The following is a 22,613-nucleotide window of genomic DNA, read 5'->3' as shown; positions in this document are numbered from 1 at the left end:
CCACATTTCGTTTATCTATTCATCCACTGATGGACATTTAAGTTGTTTCAATCTTTTGGCTATTATGAATAATGCTGCTATGAACATTCATGTACAAATCTCTGTGTTGACACATTTTCATTCCTTTTGGTTAGATACCTGGGAGTGGAATTGCTGGGTTTATGTGGTAACCCTCTCTCTCTCTTTTTTATTTTTGGTGAGGAAGATTGGCTTTGTGCTAACAGCTGTTGCCAATCTTCCTCTTGTTGCTTGAGGAATATTAGTCCTGAGTTAACATCTGTGCAAATCTTCCTCTCTTTTGTATGTGGGTCACCACCACAGCATGGCTGATGAGTGGTGTAGGTCCACGCCCGGGATCCCAACCTGCAAACATGGGCCACCAAAGTGGAGAGCAGTGGACGTAACCACTACACCGTGGGGCCACCCCCCATGTGGTAACTCTATTTTTGAGGAACTGCCAAGCTATTTTCCACAGCCACTGCAATATTTTATACTCCTATCAACAATCAGTGAGAGTTCCATTTTCTCTACATTCTTGCCAATTCTTGTTATTGTCTGTCTTTTTAATTATAACTATCTTAGTGGATGTGAAGAGGTGTCACGTTGTGGTTTTGACTTGCATTTACCTGATGGCTAACAATGTTGCTCATCTTTCCATGTACTTCTTGACCATTTGTACATCTTCTTTGGAGAAATGTCTATTCAAATACTTTGCACATTTTTGGTTTGTCTTTTTTTTCTTTTGAGTAAGATTAGCCCTGAGCTAACATCCATGCCCATCTTCCTCTACTTTATATGTGGGACACCTACCACAGTATGGCTTGCCAAGCGGTGCCATGTGCTCACCCAGGATCTGAACCAGTGAACCCTGGGCTGCCGAAGTGGAACATGCGCACTTAACTGCTGTGCCATCGGGCTGGCCCCTGGTTTGTCTTCTTATCTTAGCATTGTAAGAGTTCTGTATATATTCTGGACACTAGACTCTTGTCAGATATATGATTTCCAAACATTTTCTCCCATTCTGTGAGTTATCTTTTCATTTTCCTGATAGTGTCCTTTAAAGCATAATTAAAAAAATTTTTTTATGATATCCAGTTTATTTAGTTTTTCTTTTGTTGCCTGTGCGTTTGGTGTTATATCTAAGAAACCATTGCCTAACTCACGATCATGAAGATTTATGCCTCTGTTTTCTTCTAATAGTTTTATAATTTTAACTCTTACATTTTGGTCATTGATCTACTTTGAATAATTTTTGTATATGATGTGAGATCCAATTACATTTTTTTGCATATGGATATCCAGTTGGCCCAGTACCATTTGTTGAAAAGAATATACTTTCTCCATTGAATTATCTTGGCACTCTGGTCAAAAGATAATTGACTCTAGATGTAAGGGTTTGTTTCTGGACTTTCAATTATATTCCATTGATCCATAAGTCTATTCTTTTTTTTTTTTCTTCTCCCCAAAGTTCCCCAGTCAGTACATAGTTGTAATATTTTAGCTGTAGGTCCTTCTGGTTGTGCCATGTGGGACACCACCTCAGCATGGCCTGATGAGCAGTGCCATGTCTGCACCCAGGATCTAAACCAGTGAAACCCTGGGCCACTAAAGCGGAGTGTGCAAACTTAACCACTCAGCCATAGGGCTGGCCCATGTAAGTTTATTCTTATTTTTTAAATTTTTTTTAAAGATTTTATTTTTTCCTTTTTCTCCCCAAAGCCCCCCAGTACATAGTTATATGTTCTTCATGGTGGGTCCTTCTAGTTGTGGCATATGGGACGCCACCTCAGTGTGGTTTGATGAGCAGTGCCGTGTCCGCGCTCAGGATTCAAACCAACGAAACCCTGGGCCGCCTGCAGCGGAGTGCACGAACTTAACCACTCGGCCACGGGGCCAGCCCCCATGTAAGTCTATTCTTATGTCAATATCACATTGTTTTGATTGTTGCAGCTTTCCAGCAAGTTTTGATATTGGGAAGTATGAGTTCTCCAACTTTTTTTCAAGATTGTTTTGGCTATTCTGGGTCCCTTGAAGGATATTAGTTTTTGATCACTGTATTTCTTTGCAAATAACTTCCCATTTGTGGTTTGACTTTGTTTATGAGTTTTAATTATACAGAAGTTTTAAAATTTTATGTCAATTTATTGATCTTTTCCTTTTTGATTTTCTACTGCTTTTTTATTTAGAGAATTCTTTTTCATTGTTAATTTTCTAATAGCTTTCTGAACCTAAACTTATTTTTTCTATTTCTTTCTTTATTTAAAAAGAGTTACAGAGGACGGTTGGTAGCGCAGAGTTTAAGTGCGCACGTTCCACTTCGGCGGCCCAGAGTTCGCCGGTTTGGATCCCGGGTGCAGACATGGCACCGCTTGTCAAGCCATGCTGTGGCAGGCGTCCACATATAAAGTAGAGGAAGATGGGCACAGATGTTACCTCAGGGCCAGTCTTCCTCAGCAAAAAGAGGAGGATTGGCAGCAGATGTTAGCTCATGGCTGGTCTTCCTCAAAAAAAATAAATAAATAAAAATAAAGAGTTACGAAAAACCAATTACTCGTAAAAATTTAACGTAATTACTAATAAACAGAAAAAAATGAGAGCTCCCCCATCGCCAAGTGATCTCCAGTTTCACTCTCCAGAGATCATCACTGTTAGCAGTTTGTACCCTTCCGAACCATCTTCTAGGCATAGACATAATGTATAGTGCTTAAAAGGAGAATCAAACTATAAATATTGTTTTGCATTTTACTTTTTTTCACTTGACAATACAGCAAGGCATCTTTCCATATGTGGATTAATCTCATACCTTTTTAAAATTGTGCTAAGTAAAGCCCAAGATTATAAAAATATCCTCCTATATAGTCATCTAGCACTTTTATTTATGACTGCTATTCTTATTTATTTTTAACTTAAAATAAAGTTGTTAAAATAAAAGAAAGTTTTTGTAAAAGAACAGTAACCTTAGCATGGGTGGAATTCTTTTTTTTTTTTTTTTAAAGATTTTATTTTTTCCTTTTTCTCCCCAAAGCCCCCCGGTACATAGTTGTGTATTCTTCGTTGTGGGTTCTTCTAGTTGTGGCATGTGGGACGCTGCCTCAGCGTGGTCTGATGAGCTGTGCCATGTCGGCGCCCAGGATTCGAATCAACGAAACACTGGGCCGCCTGCAGCGGAGTGCGCGAACTTAACCACTCGGCCACGGGGCCAGCCCCAGCATGGGTGGAATTCTTAATGTCATCTTGTTCACAACAGAGGGGACAATTATAAGCAGTTGCTCCTCTCCCCTCTGCACATATTCAAGAGGGGCTAGCAAACATTCTGCCTGTTGACTGGACACATCCAGACAGAGCTTAAACTGGCTAGAGGAAGAGGAGTGTGTGTGTGTGTGTGTGTGTGTGTGTGTGTGGTTTCCTCCCCTACTCGCTCTTGCCTTTTGTAGCTGCCTGCACCCATTCTCCTCAGGTGGGAATCAGTGATTCCCCACAGAATGTTTAAAAGATCCACTTGGAATGACCGGCCTTCATACCATCAGACCACTCTGCTGACAAACAATTTTGAAAAGGATAAGGATTAAAGAAAGAAGTGGCACTTGCAATTCGCATAAAGACTTCTAGCACTGGAGCAAAATTGGGGTGAATCCCAATGACGCTGACTTGGTTTCAGACTGCAGTTTTTATGCTGACATCTCCTGGCGTCTTCAGAGCCCCATCTTTTCAGGGACCCATCCCTGGGGGATTTGGGGAAAGGAAAGAGCTCCAGCTCCTTTCGTTTCCCACTTGGAGTCTTTAAGGGGTCGCCTCCTCATGCCTTTTTGTTTTCTTGTGCCCTCTATATTCTGTGCCTTCTCTAAGACGTGGCAAGATTCCCAAGCCCCAGAGGGATGGCAGCCCAGGTGTCTATACAGGCGGCTGCCTAGGACCTCAGTGTTTGAGAATCAGGGATCTGGACGGCCTGGGGCTTAGCATCCCCCAAGAGATGGGGGTGGGGGGACAGAGAGGGAGAGAGTGTGTGTTTGAGTTGGGGGTGGGGAGGGCATATTCCGGCTTCAGCACATACCCTTTCAGCCTCTCCAAGGCTAGTCTCCTCTTGGCGCTGGCAAGGACAGCAGTCCTGGCAGGGCCACCTGCATGTGCCCGCACTGAGCAATCCCCCCGCGCAGCGAATCTTTGCCTTGGCCATTGCGGGCCGGGATGCTAAGGAACCGCCAAGACTTACAAGAGTTGCCATGGGAGTGCGAGGCCGGGCCGTCTCCTCCCACCACGTGTGCTCCTCTAGCCCGGCCTTCCCTCTCCTGACAATGGGCGTCCCCGCAGGGGTTCTCCCTTTGGGCTACTTGAGTCCCTCCTCCACATCCCCCGCCTCCTCCCATCCTCCAGGAAGCTAAGCGGGGGCGTGTGTGCGCTCCCTGGAGGACTTGTCCTCGCGGCTGCTGCGGCCAGAAGCACTCCACCGGGGCCCCAAACTCCGAGCAAGTTCGCCGGCTCCGGGCGTGCCCCGCTCTCCGGCCTCTGCGCCTCTGTTCCCACGAGGGGCGCGGGCGGGTGAGCGGGCCCCGGCGGCGGCGCAGCCGGCCGAGCGAGCGGGGCCGGCGGCAGCACCCCTCCGGCGGTGCCGGGGCGCGCAGGGGCGGGCGCGGGGCGGAGTTCGGCGGCGGCGCCGGGGTGGTGGTCGCGGCCCCGACTCCCGCGTGCGGATGGCGGCGGCAGGCTCCCGGCGCCCCCCGGGCTCGCCCACGCTGGCGGCCCGGCACGTGCCCCAGGCCTCGGCGCCGCAGACCCCCGTGCCGTGTGGCCGAACCCCGGGCCTGCCCCAGGACCAGGACGGCTGCTCGTTCGTGCCGATCGCCCATGCTATCCCTCTGCAGGTGGACATGGCCATGGCCCTGCAGCGCGTGAGGATTTCCGAGAAGTACGGCAAGAGCTACCTCTGCCTCCTGCAAGCGGTCTTCGTCGCAGGTAAGGTTCCTCCCCGCGGACGCCGCCCAGCGGCCTCCTGCTCCCGCCTGCTTCGCGCTCTCCTCTCCTCACCCGCTCCCTCCCCAGCCGCCTGGGCCCGCGGGCACACTTTGTCTTCCCTCACGCCTCGCACCCGCACCCGCTGCCCCACCGCAGCGGGCTGCCAGCGCGAGCACTCCGGCGCGGCGGGCCGTTGTTCCTCGGCTGGCTGCCGCGCTGCGGGCGTGCGCCCCATGAGAAAGTCCCGGAGGCGCGGGGGGAGGTCTCCGCTGCTAGCGGTTCGGTCCCCGCTCCACTCCTCACCCGCTTCTCTGTGTCATCAGAGAGGTGGGGATAGATGATTTCTTCCAACTCCGCATCCCACAGACCAGAGGCCAGCCTCCCCGAGGGTGCACTTCCACTGTAATAGTCCCTGGATGCTGGAAAAGCTAGGGGGCTTTTGAGTAACACGTGTTGGGGAAACCGAGTCCAAAAAGAGACTCGGATTCTGAGGCCGGCCGCAGCGCAGTTGGAGGAGGAGTTGTAGAAACGGTGCCGCCGCCGACTTGGGCTTCCACCCAGACTAGTGCATCTTTCTAGCTTGGTCCATGAGCTTCCTGCCTCCCTACAAGTTGGAGGCACTCACTACAAAGGCAGAAGTTTTTGTTTGACGGACAGGACAAACAAGCAAAAAAAGCCAACAAACTCTCAAAACCTTTATTTCTGCTGTCGCGATTTGGGAAGGTGGTGTGAAGGGTATAACGTGGGCTTGGTCACTTGCCAGCCGTGATGCACACTCGTTTCCCTAGCTGGAGATGCCGAGCTTTGGGGTTGGTACAGCTGGGAAGATGCAGCAGACTCTGGGGCTCCAAGGAGATAGCTTCCTGTGAGACCGTGCAGACTGGGGCGCAGGAGCAACCCTGAGAACAGGGTGCAGCTCTGGGACCTTAAGTTCAGCCAGGGCTTTTCAGACAGGTCTGCGAGGTTCTCCGATTGATGGGCTTCTCTTCCTCTGCTCCCGGTGTAGTTTTGGTTTAGCAGGTGTTAAGCCTTGAAAAAAGGGAATTTGGCGTCAAGAAAGTAGTCTTGGTGGCACTTTTCCGCAAATCAGGTAGCCACAACACACATTCCAAATATCCCTCCTTATTCAGGGCTGTCCACAAATCCAAAGGAAGCCATGCAAACCCCTTTAGTTAGACCAGAATGAGTAAGCCAAGGCTGCAGTCTATGCATTTTCATCGTGCAGAATTCGTTGGTCTTGCTTGCTTTGCTTTTGAGGTGGTCAGTATTATTTCCCATAGGTGATAAATCATTAAGGGGAGTGCGGTGATGGAGCGCAAGCTCCTTCAGGCCGTCAGTGATTGAAATGGTTTTTGGATGCTACAAAAGAATCTCATTGAAACTCAGTGGAAAGTAGTTTGTATCTAGTGCTCATTTACCCTCTGCATCTTCCTGAAAGTTAAAAAAAATCTCCGTAGGAGAAATGTATGCTTTATCACAAAAATTGTTAGCTATGCCATGAAATATAAGTCAACATTTCTACAGCCAGTGATTTCTCTTGTTTCTATAGTTGTCTGATGTTTTGTCTTTCTGTACCTCTGAAGGCTCCTGCGTGTTGTCACGCCTGTGTCGTCTCGGCATTACAGCAATCACAGTATCTAAATGACACCAGTTGCTGCGCTGTGTGTTTACATGGGCTTGTGGTACTTTTCTGCCTTTCAGTATTTTTAACAGTAACGTCTCCCTTGCTATGGACCGACAGAGTGTCCTGGAAGTGGTTTGTACCTATGCTGTTAGAACACACACCATAGTACATTAATTTTACATGTGAAAAGGATTTCATATATTTTAAAATATTCATATATTTAAAGCACATGTTTACAAAGCTGTTCATGTTTCATGTTCACATGTTTACAAAACTTTCTGAAAGATCATTTTAGTAATGACCGTTTAGAGCCCGCTCACTCCCAGGGACACGCTGCAGTGTGAGAGCTTGTTACACAGGCTTGTGCAGCATCTGCTGTGGGGCAGCCACAAGAGGGAATGACTGACTCTACTTAGGGGAGACTTTAGGGGGAGCAGGAGGCATGAAGTGAATCTTCAGGGATGCATACACATTTCCAGGTGGACTGCGGATGGGGATGGATTGTGGTGGGGATAGGTAGGGAGAGGGCTGTCTCTAGGCAGAGGAAGTAAGAGGTACAAAAACAAGCAGAAAGGGAACAGCATAGTAGGTTTGAGGAATTGTGTTTTTTTAAGTGATTGGAGTGTAAAGTGTGGAAAATACAGGAGAAAGATAAACTTGGAGAAGCAGGCAGGGGCTGGATCAGGCAGAGCCTTGTGAGGCGTATTAAAGGGCTTTGCTTTATTTGTAGGGCAGTGGGGAGCTATTGGAGTGTTCTAAGCAGGGGAATAGACCAAGGCTGCTGCATGTGGTTGTATAGACTGTGCACTGCAAAACCCTGAGGGGCTCCGTTCGCACAAATGATACCATGAATGATGCCCGTGCTAGGGTTGTACAGTGCACAATGTGCGCAGTAGTCAACAGAGGCAACGCATAGTGGGACTTCTTGATTTTACAAATACCACTCTGGCGGTTGAGTGGAGGAGACTGTGTGGAGTATGCAGCACAGAGGAAGAAGACTGGAAGTAGGGCGGCCAGTTAGAAAGCAGTTGTAGATAGCTGGGCAGGAGTGGATGAAGGCACGTACTAAGCCACTTCTGGGAATGGGGAGAAGAGGAGAAGCTTGAGGACCTGAGAGGGTAGAATTGACTTGACTTGGTGACTAGTGTGAGGTTTGAGGGACAGGGAAGGAGACGAGGTTAATTCTAGGCTTCTGGTTAGGGTGACTGGGTGGGGAGAGAGATCATTAAGACAGGGAATGGAGGAGGAGAGCAAATTTGGGGTTCAATTTTGGGTATGTGGTTTCTGTGGAACATTCCAAGAGAGCTGACCAGTAGGCCTGGAGCTGAGAAGAAGCAAGTCTTATTTCTTACTGTCATCTGTGGAGTCCATTAAACAACTCTTAGCACTGAAGTTCTTTCCTTAAATCCACTTATCTGGGTTATCTTGATAACTCAGAAAGTCTAGCATGGAAGTAGCCCAGATTTATTATAAAACTATCTTTTGGACTTTGCCGTATATAAAGGTTTTTTTTCTCCTTTCACATTTTCCATACCTGATAATGGGGGAAAAAGAAGAAGGAAAAAAGAAAGAAATGTTTTGCATTCCTTGCAGGACGAAAGAATGCAAACTATACTGATCTAAGGTAACCTCAGATAACTCAGACAAGTAGTTGTGAAAACCTGTTCACTGCAAATTTTGTTTTGTCAGAGTTTACCCCAAGAAGACGTGTAAATCCCCACCGAAGTTAATTACTCAATGTATGTTGCAGCCTGGTATAAACATGTTCCCCTGGTGATGGGTCATTTCCCAGGCAACACGGGACTCGGCGTTCCACATCACTGAGTTTTTGGGGTAACTGAGGTTCGGCTCTTTTGGTGCTTGACCCCCCCCCCAATCTCTAACCATTTTGGATGGAAAGCTTTTCAGAAAGATTTTGTACTTTCCTGATTTCTGAACCTGGAAATAATTGTAAGAAATTGCATCCTTTCTTGATGACTCGAGATTATCCTTATAATAGCATGAGTTATTTTAATGTGCTGTATATAGTGTTGCCTCAAGGGCTCCTAACTGTGGACGGCTGTTTGTCCCTACATTCAACTGGGCACAGATTGTTCTGCCGCTCAATTTGTAATGCCTGTTTTTCTAATCTTTCCATATATCCCCTGTCTGTGAGCTGTCATTTCTCGCTGCCATTATTTTAACTGTTTCTGCCGACCAGCGGTTACTGCCCAGCCCTCGACGTGTCCTCTCCTCCGTTGCTCCTTCTGATGTGTTGTTATGAGCTAGGAAATGAGATAAACGAACTTGCCTGAATTTTCGGTCAAATGTGAGTAAATAGCCTGTGAGGAGGGCTGTGGGGAGTCTGCTTCTCCTAATGTAGGTGAGCTTTAGTACATGGGCTCTGCTATCATCTATTCCGATGGCATAAAAGCTTTCCCTTTTTTTCTAGTTCTTAGTCGTGTTCTGGGGGTTGATGCTGTTAAATAAGTTATCAGGAAAACCTTTGTTCTCTTGTAAATGGAAGTATCACGATATGTGAAATGGTAATATTTTGCTTTCTTGTAAAACAAATAAGTGTGTTCAAAATCGATCAGAAAATCAAGACGCATTTTACTCGTTACATTTCTTGGGCCTGCCTGTAAGTGCTTGGCACTAGGAGGGACTTCAGTCTTAGAAGTTGCCCCCAAGGATTGAAAGCAAATGTCCCCATACAGCATCTTCTCAAGCAAGCACTCTCTGAAGGTTCGCTAACAAGCCTGCGCCTCACCTGCCCCAGGGCAGAAGCAGAGGGCACCCCATAAGGGGAGATGCAGCCCATCTGATTGCCACCCAGGTGACTTTCCCTTTCTGTTGCTGCCAAGGCAGTTAGCTCCTGGCAAGAGGCCAATGTCACAGCACTTCCTCTCATTTATTTTTCACCCAAGCCCTCCCCTCATTGTATATGTATGACAGATGTAAGGATCTGACTGACTTCTTGTTACTTTTAACACTGGGAAGGTGACATTGAGCAAAGACCTAAAGGACGTGAAGAAGTTATCGGGGGTATCAGAGGGAGAGTTCCAGGCCGAGGGGACGGTCGACGTAAAGGCCCTGAGATGAGAGAGTACTAACAAGATCAAGGGACAGGAAGGGGACCAGTGTGGCTGAAGCTGTATGAGTGTTTGAATTCATGTGTGTATGTATGTATGTATGGGTGTGTGTGAGGTATGAAATGAGAGAGGTAAGGGGTCTGATCATATAGAGCTTGGTAAAGACTTCGGCTTTTACCCTGAGTCAGATGAGGAGCTATCAGAATGTTTTGAGCAAAGGAGGGGCTTACTTTTTAACAGCATCTTATGTTTCAGCAGCATCCTTCTGGATGCTGTGTGGAGAATAGGCTACAGGTGGGACAGAGGTGGACATAGGGGGACCAATTAGGATTAAGAGGCTATTAGGATTAATGATGGTGGCTTAAGCTGGAGAGGTAATAATGGAAGTGGTGAGCAGTGGTCAGATTCTGGATAAATTTTGAAGCTAGAGCCAAAATGATTTGCTAATGTTTTGGATACGGGGTATAAGAGAAAGGGAAGAGTCAGGGATGACTCTTAAGAATCTTGGCCTGTGCAAGTGGGTGGCAGGAACTATCAATGGAGATGGAGATGACTGCATGAGGAGCAGGCTTGAGGGGGAAACCATGAGGATCGGAAGATTGGTTTGGGACCTGTTAACTTTGAGGGGCCTATTGGATATCCATGTGGAGATGTCAAGCAGGCAACTGGATATAGGAATCTGGTGTTCAAGGAAGGGATCTGGGCTGTGGCTATAAATCTGGGAGTCATCGGCCTTATAGGTGGCCTTTAAATCCTGGATGAGAGAGTATAGATAGAGATCAGCCAGAAGAGACAGTTGTTTGTGTCCCCCCAGTGAAGACTTGTGGGTGATCTATGGCTCTTCCCCAAAGCAACATTTATTTGAGGAGGAAGGAAAGCACAAAGTAAAAGTGAAGCAATGCGCCAAAAAGACAAATCATTTCTGTGGTTTGTTGTTCAAATGTTTGTGCTGTCAGATTTGCTCACAGGTCACTTTGACTCATGTTCTTTGCTCACAGTCTGGAACCAACGTAATCTCTGCCTGAGGGTGAAGAAGAGGTCTATGTTTTGTTTTTTTTTAAAGATTTTACTTTTTCCCCTTTTTTCCCCAAAGCCCCACAGTACATAGTTGTATATTCTTCGTTGTGGGTCCTTCTAGTTGTGGCATGTGGGACGCTGCCTCAGCGTGGTTTGATGAGCAGTGCCATGTCCCCACCCAGGATTCGAACCCAGGGAACACTGGGCCGCCTGCAGCGGAGCGCACGAACTTAACCACTCGGCCACGGGGCCAGCCCAAGAGGTCTATGTTTAAAGCTCTCCAAAGAGAGAAACTACAACTGCAGTGGCAACTGATCCTTTTTGATGGGTACAAGAAATCTGTAGGTTAGTCAGTTATGGTTTAAAATCATGCTGCAGATGATCCCTTCCCATCTTATGCTTTCTTCAGTAGAAATTGTAAGCAGCCAGTATTGCTTTCCAGTGGAGAAGCCCTTTATTCAATTGCCTATCATTTTCAATACATGGTATAGTTTTCTTTTAAAAAAATCATATTTTAATGGAAAAACCAAAGGGTGGTAGCAAATTGGAAAGAAGGACCATTTTACACTCAAAGTTTGAGGCTTATAAAATAATTGAGTTAGCAAATGTAGTGACATTTTAATATATCGAAATTTACTCTTAAAGGTAGATGACCTTCTCTCTGACTTTCTTTTGAATATTTATTAATGATATTGTCACCTTTGCCATGAAGAATTTAAGTCGGCTCTTAACCCTGCAGATGCTGGGAAAGCAGACTTTTTAGCAGCAGTTATAATTTTCATATGTGTATTCTGTCTAGAAAATTATGAGCCAGCAACTTTATGGAGATATGTAAGATAATTTTAATTCAGATAATATAATTCAGATAATTTTTTGCATTAACCTGAAAAGGGAAGGAGAGCCATTCCTAGCAAGGAGGAGCAGAAAAGAGTTTTGTTAACAAGAGGACAAATGGGAGAAACAGGATCCCATTCTGGTTTTTTTGAACAGCTTTATTTATTTTTAAATTATTTTATTGAGGTCATAATGGTTTATAACATTGTGTGGTTTCAGGTGTACGTTATTATTTATCAGTTTCTGTGTAGACTGCATGGTCCCCACCACCAATAGTCTAATTTTTATCCATCACCATACTTATATGGCCCTTTAGTCCTTTTGCCGGCCCCCCAACCCCCTTCCTCTCTGGTAACCCCTAATCTGTTCTCTTTGTCCATGTGTTTGTTTGTCTTCCACATATGAGTGAAATCATATGGTGTTTTTCTTTCTCTGTATGACTTATTTTGCTTGACATAATACCCTCGAGGTCCATCCATGTTGTTGCAAATGGGACGATTTTGTCTCTTTTTATGGCTGAGTAGTATTCCGTTGTATATCTGTATCACATCTTCTTTATCCAATCATCAGTTGATGGACACTTAGGTTGCTTCCACATCTTGGCTATTGTGAATACTGCTGCAGTGAACATAGGGGTGCCTAAGTCTCTTTGAATTGTTGTTTCAAGTTCTTTGGATAAATACGTAGTAGTGGGATGGCTGGGTCATATGGTATTTCTATTTTTAATTTTTTGATAAATCTCCATGCTGTTTTCCATGGTGGCTGCACCCCCACCAGCAGTGTGTGAGGGTTCCCTTCTCTCCACGTCCTCTCCAACATTTGTTAAACAGCTTTATTGAGATATAATTCATACGCCATACAATTAACCCATTTAAAATATACTTTTCAAAGGTTTTTAGTATCATCCCAAAGTTGTACAATCATTACCGCAAATTTAGAACATTCCCATCACCCCACCCTGTTCCCACGAGCTGTCACTCCCCATTTCCTCCCAACCAGCCCTTCCCACCAGCCTCTGGCAGCTAATAATATACTTCCTATCTCTATAGATGTGCCTATTCTGGACTTTTTGGACAAATAGATTCATATAATATATGATCTCTTGTGACTGGCTTCTTTCACTTGGCATAATGTTTTTAAAGTTCATCCATGTAGTAGCATGCATCAGTACTGCATTCTTTTATATGGCTGCTTATTACTACATTGTATAGATACAGACCACATTTCAATTAGCCATTCTTCAGTTGTTGGACATTTGAGTTGTTTCCGCCTATTTGCTATTATGAATAATGTCGCTATGAACATTCTTAGACAAGTTTTTGTGTGGACATACGTTTTCATTTCTTTTGAGTATATATCTAGGAGTGGAATTGCTAGCTCATAGAGTGACTCTATGTTTAAGCTTTTGAGGAACTCCCGGACAGTTTTCCAAAGCAGCTGTACCATTTTACCTTCCCGCCATCATTGTATGAGGGTTCCAGTTTCTCTGAGTCCTTCCCAGGACTTGTTAATCTCTGTTTTTTTGGTTCCAGCCATCCTAGTGGGTGTGAAGTGGTTTCTCACTGTGGTTTTGATTTGCATTTCCCGAATGGCTAGTGATGTTGAGCACCTTTTCATGTGTTTATTGGCCATTTGTGTATCTTCTTTGGAGAAATGTCTCTGCAGAGTCTTTGCCATTTTTTAAATCAGCTATTCCTCTTTTTACTGTTTAGTTGTAAGAGTTCGTTATATAGTCTGGGTTCAAGATCTTTATCAGATATTTGATTTACAAGTGTTTTCTGCCAATCTGTGGGTTGTCATTTTTTTTGATAGTTTCTTTTGAAGCACAAGTGTTTTTAACTTTGAGGTCAAATTTACCTATTTTTTCTCTTTTTTTGGAATCTCTGTTTTCAGTTCTTTTTTTATTGAGGTATAATCGACATGTAACATAGTTTCAGATGTAAAACATAATGATTCGATATTTGTATATATATTGCAAAATTATCAAACCAATAAGTCTAGTTAACATCCGTCACCATACACAGTTACCAAATTTTTCCCCTATGATGAGAACTTTTAAGATTTACTCTCAGCAACTTTCAAATATGTATTATTAACTGTAGCCACCATGCCGTACATTACACCCCATGTCTTACTTATTTTATAATTGGAAGTTTCTACCTTTTGACCATCTTCACCCATTTCGCGCGCCACCTCCCCCACCAGATTCCACATATAAGTGAGATTGTATGATATTTGGCTTTCTCTGTCTGACTTATTTCACTTAGCATAATGCTCTCAAGGTCCATCCATGTTGTTGCAGATGACAAGACTTCCTTCTTTTCTATGGCTGAATGGTATTCCTTTGTATATTTATATCACAACTTCTTCATCCATTCATCGATTGATGGACACCTATGGTGCTTCCATACCTTGGCTATTGTAAATAACTCTGCAACGGGGGGGTGCGTGTATCTTTTCAAGTTAATGTTTTCTTTTTCTTCAGATAATACCCAGAAGTGGCATTGCTGGATCATATGATAGTTCTAGTTTTAATTTTTTGAGGAACCTCCATGATGTTTTCACAGTGGCTGCACGATTTCACATTCCCGCCAACAGTGCACAAGGCTTCCCTATTCTCCACATCCTCAATAACTCTTGTTATTTCTTGTCTTTTTGATAATAGCCATTCTGACAGGTGTGAGGAGATATGTCATTGTGGTTTTCATTTGCGTTTCCCTGATGATTAGTGATATTGAGCATCTTTTCATCCTGTTGGCCTATTTTTTTCTGTTATCTCTTGTCTTTTTGGTAGAAAAGATTCCCTAATCCAAGAATTACACCTGTTTTCATCTGAGTTTTATAGTTTTAGCTCTTACGTTTAGGTCTTTGATTCATTTTGAGCGTATGTCGTGAGTCAGGGGTCCCACTTCATTCCTTTGCATGTGCATATATCTAAGTGTTCCCAGCACCATTTGTTGGAAAGACTATCCTTTCCCCACTGAAATGTCTGGGTACCTTGGTTTAAAATCAGTTGACCATAGATGTAAGGGTTTATTTCTGGACTCTCAGTTCCATTCCACTGACCTATCTGTAAGTCTCTCATTACACCTGTATCACACTGTGTTGATTACTGTGGCTTTGTACCAGCTTTTGAAATCAGGAAATGTGAATTTTCCAATTTTGTTCTTCTTTTTCGAGATTGTTTTGGCTATTCTGGGACCCTTGCACTTCCATATTAATTTTAGGATTAGCTTATCATTTTCTGCATAAAAAAACTAGCTGGCATTTTGCTAGGGATTGCATTGGATCTGTAGATCAATTCAGGGAATGTTTGAACCTCATTTTTATAGTTGTACAAATTGAAGTTTCCCCAAATATGAGGTATTCACATTTAAGGTATTTGGTAATTATTTACTATCGTGCATTCTGTCCCATCGACGCTCATATTGAATGGTTATTCCTCTAGTTTTTCTTGAGTTTCCAAGGATTCCACTATGTTAATTCATTTCTGTTGTGAGGATTATTCTAGAGACCCTGCTAAAAGCTTAAAAGGCAAAAAAAAGTTAATATCCACAAGTGTTCTCCCAAGGAGAAACAAAAGCATGAGGACAAACAACAACAAAATATACTCACTAGCTCAGTTGCCTTAGTGTTTGTGATTCAGCGTTTGGCACGCCAGTCTCTGTGGGACTAGGTGGGATGACATAGGGAAAACGAGAAGCATGCATTCTGATGCCACATTAACCAGGAATCTGCAAAGACCTTTCTAGGCTGGACAAGACCATTTGTCAATCAAGTGTGTAATCCACCTCCCTGTGATTGGAGGCGTCTTTTAGGAAAATAGATTACGGCGGCTAAACAGATGAGCTTGGGCCAGCCCTGCTGTGGATTTGCTGATGCTTTCAGCAGGGAAAACATTTGCTTATCCCTATTTTTCCGTACAGTCAATCACCACATACATAGTTCTCTTTATGGAAGGATTCAGTCCCTCTCCAGATTTACCTACATGTACTGGGTTTCTGCGTAATGAGTTCATTAGGTGGCCATTGTTAGGCAGCTTCCCAAGACAATGGCAGCTCCTGCTGCTGTACAAGGAAAACTTGCTGTCTCCATTGAGTGGCTTTTAATCTGAAGGGAGAGAAAGGAAAAGCTTTCCGTAGCCATGCTCTTAATTAAACGTCTAAAGAGACACAGGCGAGGCCCAGTACCCTGGGACACCCGGCTCTTGGGCGGAGGGCTTCATTCAGCCTGTTACTTCCCGCCCGCTGCACTTTGTTTCTCTCGTGTACTTTTTGGCCCTCTCCCTTTCATCCCTCTCTTTGCTTTCTCTTCTTTATTTCTCTCTTCCTTGCCTAATGCCTTAGGTACTTCTTTTTTCTGTGTGTGTGGTTTCTTTTGTTTTTTGCTTCTGGTTAGGAAGTATTTTTTATGTTCCCATTTTCTTATGTTTTTAAATTAAATTATTTATATGTGATCTTTGTAAATCATCTGAACGATACACGTGTCCATAAAGTAAAAAGTGAGTCACCCCTGTGCCTAGCCGAGTCCTGCTCTCCGGGGGGAAACACTACTTACAGTTTGGTTTGTGGCCATAGGAACTTTTCTCTGGATATAGGTATATCAATTCAACTCAATAAACATTTATTGATCACCTCCTATGTGCTAGACACTGTTGGGATATTTCAGGGAGCAAAAGAGACAAAAATCTCTGCCTTCAGGGAGCTTATTTCTAACTGGTGAGAATGACAATGAAGAATCCATGTATTCTACGTGTTTCCGCAAGCTGTGCTCATACCCCGTATGTTGATGTATGGCTTGCATTAGAATGTGTTTATTTAAAAATGATTTCATTATGAAATTTTTGAGACACAGAAGAGTACAGGAAACATAAAACATATAGTATAAAATCATTTTGTTAGGTTATTTAAAAATTTTCCTCTCATAGAGCCCAAAGAGGCTACTGCATCTTTTCAGCACAAAGAAAGCGTTTGCCCAGTTTTGTCTTAGTGGGCTTATAGTTTAAATAAACCCGTGGGGAAGCTGGCATATTTGGCATTCTTTCCACAGTTGTTCACACTGCTTATATCTGAATAAGAAGATAGAATTTTATTTAATCTTTCCTTTCTGTATTTCCTTGATACAGACTGGACCGTTTCATATCGAGACCACCTCCAGCTACTCAGGAAATTAGTTAACATTCCAATGAGATTCTAATATATACATTATTTAAGAAATGGGTCAGTGTTTGTCTGGAATATATTTATGGATGTGAAGAGCCAATGGCTTTAAAGTATAATTTCAGTGTCACCATTATTACTTTAATTTATTGATATGCAAGTGATCTCTTAATTAGTAAGAAGTGGAAGTTTGAACTTTAAAAATCTAGTTATCACTTCCTGCCCCTCCAAAGCAGTTCCATGAAAACATTTTCTTCACTGGAAATGAAGTTTGAAAATCAAGTTACATATATATTTTATATGTGTATCTATATGTGTCTATATATTGTACACATATTTCATATATATTCTATACAAGTATATACTGACTTCATTTTTAGTAAGTTGCTAATCACTCTCTTTGTAAACCTTCTAGGCAAAATAGGAAGCTTGTAGATGCTATGGGGAATGTTAATGTTGAATAACTTTGTGGCCAGAGGGTCTGGTAGTGGTTGAGCTGCCCTTTGCAATCTGCTCTGGCTGGGTCAGCATCAGCTGCTGCTTCAGCCAGGAGTGCTCGTCACAGGCAGGGATCCTGCGGGCTCCCTGTTCCTCAAGCCTTCATTTGCACTCTTGCGCCGCTGTTAGTTAAGCTGGAGCTTCGCTCTTCAATATACAGTCTGATGACAAGAAAACCGTAGGGTGTTCTTTTTAATATATTGCCTTTATTTAAACTGAAACGATGTGATTAGGTATTCTTGGACTCTTCGATGACAGGTAAAAGTGACATGTGTGTTTGAGGGACATCTTTGAGTTTGCTATTGCAAGCCGCATCCGGTGATCAGTCACAGAGCAGAAAGCAGCAGCCCTGCTTTTATTGGCTATTTTGCACTTGTCAGTTTACAAAAGACGGTCAGTTTTGCTTCTTCGTTAACACATTCCGAGGACCAGTCACAGATGTTCTATGTTCTTCTGCGTGCCTTATAAGCCAAAGTAAGTCATTTTAATCGGATTTACCGTTGTAGATGCTGTGTATTTCAAAATTAGATTTTCTGAACCCAAGAAGAGACGGATAGCCACAGAATAGGAGCTCTGGCATTTGGTCATATGTCTGCATGGATAGTATGAGTGGTGACATTAGTGGGTCATCTTGTCTGCTTTTATAGCTTGTGCTTTAAACAGCTGCTCTTGAAAGGCCCAATGTTATAATAAAAATTAAAAAGAGGCTAATGTTAATATTTACCTGTTGCTAAGCTAATATGTTTAGAATTTTCTAGTGGTGGCTGTGGCTCTGGTGGTTGGGGACTATCCTTTTGTCTTTGAGCTCATGTTCAAACATGCTCATTTGCACTGTGGGTGCTGGACGCAGATGATCTGGACGCCAGTCTTCCTAAACCCACCCCCCCAAAAAAAAGGTGTGATGAGTTTTGTTTTTAACTGTGCATTCAGATGTACCCAAGGAAGCTAATTCTCAAAGACATTTATTTTCACAACAAATAATGTATAGTTTTGAAGATGATGCCGATACATTTTTAAAAGTCTTTTTACCATAGTTTCGTATTTAGCAAAGATTTTGTCAATTTTTATGGACTGTAAGTTTTTTTTTTTTTTTTTGAGAAATATTAGCCCTGAGCTAACTACTGCCAATCCTCCTCTTTTTGCTGAGGAAGACTGGCCCTGAGCTAACATCCATGCCCGTCTTCCTCTACTTTATATGTGGGACGCCTACCACAGCATGGCTTGACAAGCGACACCGTGTCCGCACCCGGGATCTGAACCGGTGAACCCTGGGCTGCCGAGAAGTGGAACGTGTGCACTTAACTGCTGCGCCACCGGGCCGGCCCCTGGACTGTAAATTTTAAAAGACACATAATCAAGTCACAGAAGAGCTTTAGCACTGGAGAAGAATAAGAAAAAACTCCACTCTGTAGTTTTTATGTTTTCCGATCACTGTAAGCTTCTTCATGTTGCATATTGACTTTACAAGTGATTTTTAAAGGTGGAAGAGTGAACTTTCAAAGCCAGCCATTTTAATTACAATACTTAATATTTCCATGTTTGTACGTTATATGCATGCATGTAAACACGTAAACATTGGTGTTTGCAAATGTTGCAGAAATGCATAGTTCTCCTTCATTTGCAGCACACACAAGTGTGTCTGATCCATGAAAAGATAAGGGAGCGTGCTTCTTGGAAGCAGGTCAGAGTCCCTCGACCCTAGTATAACATTGAGTCATGATCTGAAAGTCATATGTGGAAAGTAAGTCCCAGGAGGTATTCAGCATAGGTTGGACCATAAAACTGGTTTTCTCCTCCATTTTTGGGGGGTGGAGGGGGATATTTCTGTTTTGTTTTTTGAGGAAGATTAACCCTGAGCTAACATCTGCTGCCAATGCTCCTCTTTTTGCTGAGGAAGACTGGCCCTGAGCTAACATCCGTGCCCATCTTCCTCTACCTTATATGTGGGACACCTACCACAGCATGGCTTGACAAGCGGTGTGTAGGTCTGCACCGGGGATCCGAACCAGTGAACCCCGGGCTGCTCAAGCAGAACGTGCACACTTAACCACTACACCACCGGCTGGCCCCTCTCCATTTTTTATACATCATCTGTTTTATCAGTTTAGTGCTAGATGTCCTTTCTCTGTGTGCTCACAACATCTTGGGCGCTACACTATTGTAACAGCGCTCTGGGCTGTAACCGCCTCCTGCTCCTAGATGAAAAGCCCTATGAAATCCTGGCCGGTGTTTTAACTGGTTTCTGTGTCCCCAGCACTGCACGGGGCCTGGCATGAGATGGAAGTCTAACAAAGGTTTGTTGAAAGAAGAAATACGTGAATGATTAGAGTGGCTGATAGATAAATAAAAAAGACACTTGAAGTTGTGTTGAAATGCATATTCCTGTTTTGTATTCTTATTCTTTCCTTCCATTCTCTCATTCCTTCCTTCCATTTCCCACCTCCCGTAGAATTCCACTTCCTGCTACTGGGGGTAAAATCATCCCGGGATTCCTTCCTTCAAAGCACAAGTAAAGAGTTGAGCATCGAATGACAGCTAGATCTGTGGACGCTATTCCTCGGATCGGAACTTATTCATTGTTATGTGCTGTATAAGCAAGTGGTAAAACCACATTGAATGCATAGTAGGTACTCAGGCAACACTTCCTGCCTGTTTATTTGACATTATACATGTCTTTAGTGCAAGCTCAGAGTTCGTTCGGTCTTTGTTGCTGCATCTAACTGATGTTTTTCCCTTGTGGACTGTGTGAAGTCACTGTATTTACCCCTCAGCTCCATCAGGGTAAAATTCTACGTGATTGTTTCCTTTCGGTTATAACTAAAACAATTTTTAAAGTGGTCTTTCAAAATGGATGCTTCATGAAAAAAGAAATCTGTGGTAAGAACCAAGGCCAAAACCGACACGTATCTATAATGATTATGTTGTTGCACATATAGGTGCTTGCTAATGTCAATTTTTTAAATTGTTGCTGAAGTGATGGGTATAAAAGATGATCTTACTGGCCTTGAAATTTGCATTTTGTACATTACAAATGCAGTTGAGGATCTTTTTAAATGTTTATTGGCCATTCTTATTTCCTCCTCTGTGAAATGCCTGTTTGTGTTAATTTTTTTCCCATTTTTCTATAGGGCGGTTTGTCTTTTTTTATTGACTTACAATCTTTTATATATCCTTGATGCTATTTGTTTGTCACTTATATGCATTGCAAATATCTGCCCCCGATTTGTGGCTTGTCTTATCATTTTCTTTATGATGTCTTTTTAAATTTTTATTTTTTTAATTTAATTTTTATTTTTTTAAAGATTGGCACCTGAGCTAACAACTGTTGCCAATCTTTTCCTTTCTGCTTTTTCTCCCCAAATCCCCCCAGTACATAGTTGTATATTTTTAGTTGTGGGTCCTTCTAGTTGTAGCATGTGGGACGCCACCTCAGTGTGGCCTGATGATCTTTGCCATGTCCGCACCCAGGATCCAAACCAGCAAAACCCTGGGCGTGCGAACTTAACCACTCGGCCACGGGGCCGGCCCCTCCCACCGTGTTTTTGTGTTTTGTAGCAGGAATGTTTTTCAGGATATTTCGTCCCCACGTGACCAATGAGGGAAGCTCCTCCATGTCTTTCAAACTTGAAAGTTCAATTTTTGTATTAACATTTGATATCATCTAAGAGTTTTCCTTGTATAGAAGACCTGAGATACGGACAAGGAACCATGACCTAGTCCCCTATTTGCAGATGAATTAAAAGATGGGAATGGCCTTCTGGCCCTGAAGCAGTTGTGACTGTTTGGGGAAGGTGAGAATTAAAATCTTTGCGGAACCATATGCTAATCCAGTCATTGCCACTGCCTGACCACTCACTTGTACACTAAACCTTTTAAATAATAATGTCATGTTTTCTTTATTCTGTAAGAATGGTCAGCATTTATTGACCACTTGCCATATACTAGGCACTGTTTGCAGCTTGTCTAAGGTCATACAACTTGCAAGTGGTAGAGCTGGAATTGGAATCCAGGCAGTCTGTCTCTGGAGCATGCACTCAAAAGTTCTATGCTGTATTACTTCTATGTGAAATACTTATTCGTATGAAAAAATCAGAATTTTTTTTAAAGATTTTATTTTTCCTTTTTCTCCCAAAGCCCTCCGGTACATAGTTGTGTATTTTTAGTTGTGGGTCCTTCTAGTTGTGGCATGTGGGACGCTGCCTCAGCGTGGCCTGATGAGCGGTGCCATGTCCGAACCCAGGATTCGAACCTGTGAAACCGTGGGCTGCCAAAGTAGAGTACGTGAACTTAACCTCTCGGCCACGGGGCCGGCCCAGAAAGTCAGAATTTTATGGGTATACATCACCTAAGATTTAACACCCAAATATAACCACTGTGTTAACTTGTTGGTTCTGTGATGTCATTGTGGTTTATCTTTATGCACAACCTTCATCTTTTTTTCCTTAACGTACATTTCCAAATGTTGAGCCCACTTCTATTTGTTTTTCATGATTAAATTCCTTAGGAAGGAGAAGTGGAAAAAGTGCATCCTTTGCTCAAATGAACTTTTTTCTTACAAACACCAATTCTTTCCTTGATTTTTTTGGTAACAGCTTTATTGAGATATAACTCACATACCGTACAATTTACCCATTTAAAATGTAAAATTCAGGGGCCAGCCCAATGGCGCAGCGGTTAAGTTTGCACGTTCCGCTTCTGGCGGCCCGGGCTTCACCGGTTCGAGTCCTGGATGCAGACATGGCACCACTTGGCACGCCATACTGTGGTAGGCGTCCCACATAGACAGTAGAGGAAGATGGGCACGGATGTTATCTCAGGGCCAGTCTTCTTCAGCAAAAAGAGGAGGATTGTCAGCAGATGTTAGCTCAGGGCTAATCTTCCTCAAAATAAATAAATAAATAAATAAAATGTAAAATTCAGTGTTTTTAGCATGTTCACAGAGTTGTGTAACCATCACTGCAATTAATGTTGGGACTTTTCATCATTCCTTAAAAACCCCCTGTACCCTTCAGCTATCATCCCCCTGATTCCCCTAGTTCTCCTAGCCATAAGCAACTACTGATCTACTTTCTGTCTCTCTATATATGCCTATTCTGGATATTTCATATAAATGGAATCATATAATTTGTGGCTTCTTTCACTTAGCAAAATATTTTCAAGATCAATCCATGTTGTAGCATGTATCAGTCCTTCATTACTTTTTATGCCAAATAATATTCCATTGTATGGACATACCACATTTTGTGTATCCATTCTTCAGTTGATGAACATTCGCATTGTTGCCACCTTTTGGTTATTATCAATAATGCTATTAACATTCCTCTACATGTTTCTGTGTAGACATATGTTTGCATTTCTTTTGGGTATATGCCTAGAAGTAGCATTGCTGGGACATATGGTAACTCTCCATTTAACTTTTTGAGGAATTGCACAAGTGTTTTGCACAGGGGTTGAACCCTT

At 43.1% G+C, this 22,613-nt stretch overlaps 1 protein-coding gene across 6 annotated transcripts in view; it reads left to right on the top strand.

Annotated features, from left to right (window-relative positions):
- Window positions 1-4,424: 4,424 nt before the first annotated feature.
- MCF2 (MCF.2 cell line derived transforming sequence) overlaps window positions 4,425-22,613 on the top strand; it is a 101,820-nt gene continuing 83,631 nt past the window's right edge. For 3 of the 6 annotated variants that reach the window (XR_011499779.1, XR_011499778.1, XM_044763017.2), the window contains exon 1: window positions 4,572-4,950. Coding sequence is in view for 4 of the 6 variants with exons in the window: in XM_044763017.2 (XP_044618952.2) it covers window positions 4,689-4,950 (262 nt within the window). In the remaining 2 variants the exon portion in view is untranslated. Of the gene's footprint in view, window positions 4,951-22,613 lie in introns of all 6 variants that reach the window. The other 3 variants (XM_070502636.1, XM_044763016.2, XM_044763015.2) reach the window with 2 other exon arrangements.

This window comes from Equus asinus, chromosome X (assembly GCF_041296235.1).
Source record: "Equus asinus isolate D_3611 breed Donkey chromosome X, EquAss-T2T_v2, whole genome shotgun sequence".
Lineage (NCBI taxonomy): Eukaryota > Metazoa > Chordata > Mammalia > Perissodactyla > Equidae > Equus > Equus asinus.
Note: the sequence above shows the minus strand (reverse complement) of the source record. Positions and strands in the feature narration are given on the sequence as shown.